The 4,467-nt window shown below is 38.5% G+C and overlaps 1 protein-coding gene across 2 annotated transcripts; it reads right to left on the minus strand.

Moving 5' to 3' along the window:
- Positions 1-1,766: 1,766 nt before the first annotated feature.
- LOC123154381 (uncharacterized) lies at positions 1,767-4,066 on the minus strand. 2 transcript variants are annotated; one of them, XM_044573134.1, is made up of 3 exons: positions 3,936-4,065; positions 2,623-3,003; positions 1,767-2,543 (listed from the first exon to the last, which is right to left on the minus strand). In XM_044573134.1, the coding sequence occupies exons 1-3, from the start codon at positions 3,970-3,972 to the stop codon at positions 2,461-2,463; spliced, it is 501 nt and encodes a 166-aa protein (XP_044429069.1). In that variant the 5' UTR covers positions 3,973-4,065; the 3' UTR covers positions 1,767-2,460. The 2 variants fall into 2 exon arrangements, with proteins under 2 accessions (XP_044429069.1, XP_044429070.1); XM_044573135.1 differs by having other exon boundaries at positions 1,770-2,543; positions 2,623-3,000; positions 3,936-4,066.
- Positions 4,067-4,467: the final 401 nt, after the last annotated feature.

Here is a 4,467-nt window from a genome sequence, read left to right on the forward strand (position 1 = left end):
TGATGAGTTGGCCATCATCGAAACCGTATACAAAGGCGAGAGAGGTTCAAGCAATCGCCAACGTATTCACACTTCCATCCTTACGGGGCATAAGTACGTGAGATAAATTTTAGAGGGTTATGAATTGAGATGTAAAAGAGATTTTCGGATAGAAAAATATGTATTCCATAACTTGGTTAAGTGCTTTCGAGAGAGACAACTTCTACAAGATGAGAGGCTTGTCTTTGTGGAAGAACAAGTCGCAAAATTCTTATATACCCTTTCGGCGAATGCAAGCAACCATACTCTACAAGGGCGATTTCAACACAGTGGTCAAACCATAAGTACCTATTTCAATAAAGTGCTACAAAGTATCATGTCATTATCTGGACAGCTTATACAGTTGCCACCAGTTAATGTTCCTTTAAAGGTTTCAAGCAACCCTAAATTTATGTCGTACTTTCAGGTATGCATCTTGTATCTTGTTGTTATTACATATAATTTATAAATATTTTTACGTATTTTTCATCAGTATCTCTTGTCTTTATGAAGGATTGTATCGGAGGAATTGATGGGACACATGTTCCAATTAGCATATCTCCAAGACTACAAGACCCGTATCACAATAGAAAAGGAACATTATCACAAAATGTCATGGTGGCATGTAATTTTGATAATCAATTCGTCCATGTTAGTGCGGGCTAGGAAGGTTTAGCTTCTGATGCTCGAGTGCTACAAGATGCACTAGAAAACAATTTCTATGTGCCAGAGGGAAAATTTTATTTGGTTGATGCAGGATATGCAAATACACCTAATTTTATTGCACCCTACCGAAATGTCAGGTACAAACGAGTTCTTCTATTAGAGCAACAACCCTAATGTGAAAATACACCTATCTTCATTTTGTTTTGAATTTCAGGTACCATTTGAACGAGCAAGCCAAATGCAACCAAAGGCCACAAAATGCTAAAGAGCTGTCAATCTCAGGCATGCACAACTCCGTAATCACATCAAGCACATCATCGGTGTTGTGAAGAAGTGTTTCCCAGTATTGAAGTGTGCTTTACATTACCCAATTGAATCTCAACCTGATATTGTCATAGCATGTTGTGCACTTCATAACTTTATTCACAATCACGAGGTGGGTGAACAATGGTTTGACCAGGTTGGCTCCGATATTGACCCAACACATATAGTTGATATTCCAAGTGGAGATGCAAAATACAGAAGTGATGTAGAATCTCTGAATGAGAGGTGTGCATTGGGTCATTCAAAAAGGGTTCAAATTGCTGAATCAATGTGGAAAGACTAATGTGAGTATCTCCAGGAGCGCGCTAGAAGAAATAGCACATGACTTGTGCAATTGTTGAAGCAAGAATAAAACTCATATGATCAGTAGAATCATTTTATGAAAATAATGTAGTAGCTTTCTCATCCATGAATAATGCACTTTACATTTCTATGAGTAGATATGTAATGTAAAATGCAAGTATCAACTTGTGCAACAAATATGAGTGCGTCATCTACCATGGAATTTTCTTCTAAATACCTGATCAAATGCGCAAGGTCCACCAAAAAAATTATTGCTCTATATATACAACTTACATATACTATCACCTACAAGCCGGGTGCACAAATAACATGGCGAAGGTAACAAAAATAAAAGGACTGTGATTTTTAGGAAAGGAACTAGAGTGCCGGCAAAATAAAAGTTTAGAGCTGAAACTAATGTATGCTGACATACATTCGTGTTCCTCTTTTTAATCATGGTATAGTCCAGGGTGATATTTCTTTACAAAAACACAAAACTAAAGTAATATGAACCAATAAACCAATAATAGAGTAAAAGAATTTTATTTTTCACACGAAAATAACTAGAACGAATTATTGCTTTAAATTTGACGGCCAAGCACTTGCTTGAGGATCTCCAGAACAACATCATGCTCCACTGTCATGAAGATTTCACGGTCAACTCTTTGTCCTTTCAGATAATCGATCATCTTAAGATGTTCACTTGCTGAGAGATCTGGTATGGTCTTAAGTTTGACAATGCAATTGGCAATGCAATAAGGATCTTTGTCAAGATCTTTTTTTTCATCTGCGCCATTTCACTTCTCTATAGCTCTCAATTTGTTTCGTCTTTACATCCACATAAGTTTTAAGTTATTCTTTTCTAACAGCAACCGGATCTTCAATCGTTGTTTCTTTGCCTCTCTTAGCCTTACCTTCATCATTGCCTTTAGATGTCCTAGCCTTTGTCATAGGTGGTGGGTCAGGAAGTGTGTTCATGTGTTCAGTGGGAATTTGGCTACTGTTATTCTCCATACGTTCTGTGTTGTTAGCAGGAAATACTTCAACATCCTCACCATATATGCCTTCAGTCCACTCGTAATTATGACCTTCAAAGCCTGGAGCCGGTAATGTTGGACTAGGCGAATTAAGCCTAGCGGCATCTAGAACTTGTTGTGTGAAGCTTTCCCCTCATGGTAAATCTGTAGCCGGACTCGACTTCTCTTCAACCACATCAGTTGTCCTCTTACAACCCTTCCCCTCTGCTGTTTTACCTGGGTACAGAGGAATAATTTGTAAACTACAAGCATGGAAGATCATATGGTAAATTCGTAACATGTGAAACCAACATACCATCATAAATTGCATGCAAATCATCGTAGTAAGGGAAAGCTTTGTATCTCCACTCCTGTTGTTCTTTGCTCAGTTCATCCCGTTTTTCATCAATGGTTGTTGGCATTTTTGTAACAGAATGAAAACCAAGGCCACTCTTCTCTATAATAGATTTGACAATAAAATAATCTTTCTTCAACCGCTGCTCTCTAAATTTTAGTTGAGAAACAATAAAATTAGCTCTCGGAAACTGGTTATTCAAGCGTATAACCATGGAATTCCATCCTTCTTTTGTCCATCCATTCTGACCACGAAATTTAGCAGCATCCGCATACTCTTTCATCACAGAAATGAGTAGGTCAAGTTGAGCAGTGGTCCATGATGCTCTGGTTTTTTTGTCTGCTATTGGAAAACAAAATGCATCAATTTAAGTGTTTGAATGAACACAAACATCAAGAAAATTGATAAGGATACAACATGAAACCAAAAAATCTCTAACTTATTCCACAAATCAACTGCTGAGAGGAAAATTAATAGTGCCATCACCAAACAATTCCTAATTATGTCAAATCACACAAGGAAATACAGAAAGAAAAACTAGTCGACTCGTACTGCACATCATGGTTGATGTACCGGCAATACTTACAAATTGAAACTTATACATAAATAAGGCAAGATAAACCCGCAGCTGAGTTTCTTATTTGCATTAAAAGCCAACTTTGGGAGGAGGGTGAATTCAAGGCTCTAGGCCTGCATCTCCAGTAGTATCTCATTTGTTTTCATTGCGTATACAAGTTCATGACTGGACTTATCAGATACAATGGCAGTGAACAACATAATACTAATAGAAGAAACAATCTGCGTTCAAGAATTTGTTCGTTGCATTTACAACAGACGAATGCGTCTTCATTATGTATAGAGGTGCATGTAAATCTCCAATTAGTCGGTTAAAAAAGGGACTGATCCAAAGCAAATATCCAGCTAACCAGCAACCAGCAAAAAACATATTCTGTACAAGGTTGAACAGTGAACCTATCTGATTGTAAAGACATGTATACAGGTCCTGGATTAAGATTGCTAGCAGACTAGACGAACAGCTCGAGCAGCCCTCAATTAACAAGCATTGAGATCCAGCTAGCAGACTAGACAAATAGCTCGAGCCGTGTTGAATTAACAAGTATAGAGATCCAGCTAGCAGTCTAGACGAACAGTTCGAGCGGAGCTGGGCGACATGCATAGTTAGGAAAGGCACAACCATGCAGAGGAAGGGGTCGGCGATCAGCGTGGAGAGGCGGGAGGAGTGAATCGAGGGACGGCAGGCAGAGTCTACTCACCTTTGGTCTCTCCATCCTCGTCCCTTTTCTTCCCCATGGCTGCCGAGGGAGATATCTCCAAAGGCGGCGGCGGCAGCGTGGGAGCGATACTTCTGTTTTAGATCGAGCGAAGAAGATAACGACGTCCCGTCCTTTCTTTTCGGCTCCTCTGTTTTTAAAAAAGAGGTCTCAGGTTCTTTTATTTTATGCAGAGAAAAAACTACAGTTTAGCAAATACTGCAGTTTTAAAACCACAATTGTTAGAGGCGATCAAACAACTCATTGTAAATAAAACTATGGTAATCCTAAAAATGGTAGTATTCTCAAAATACTTAGAAAATACTTTGTTATCAAACAGGGCCATCGTTGACATCGTATTTGTGGCAAAGCCATTGTTCATAATTTTTTCATACATGTCACTCTTGATTCATCGCAATCCCGGTACATCGCCAGAGACATTCACATAGAGTCATATTTTGTTCTAAGTATCTAGTTGTAATTCTTGAGTTGTAAGAAAATAAAAGTGTGATGATCATCATTAGAGCATTGTCTC

The sequence above is a fragment of the Triticum aestivum genome, chromosome 7A (genome assembly GCF_018294505.1).
Source record: "Triticum aestivum cultivar Chinese Spring chromosome 7A, IWGSC CS RefSeq v2.1, whole genome shotgun sequence".
NCBI lineage: Eukaryota > Viridiplantae > Streptophyta > Magnoliopsida > Poales > Poaceae > Triticum > Triticum aestivum.

Bases quoted from the DNA above. Each gene is read 5' to 3' on its own strand.
- LOC123154381 (XM_044573134.1), bottom strand. From the start codon at position 3,972: ATGGGGAAGAAAAGGGACGAGGATGGAGAGACCAAAG. The intron at 3,004-3,935 runs GTGAGTAGACTC...GTTTTCCAATAG, and splicing joins CGAGGATGGAGAGACCAAAG to CAGACAAAAAAACCAGAGCA. The intron at 2,544-2,622 runs GTATGTTGGTTT...CTCTGTACCCAG, and splicing joins TTTGCATGCAATTTATGATG to GTAAAACAGCAGAGGGGAAG.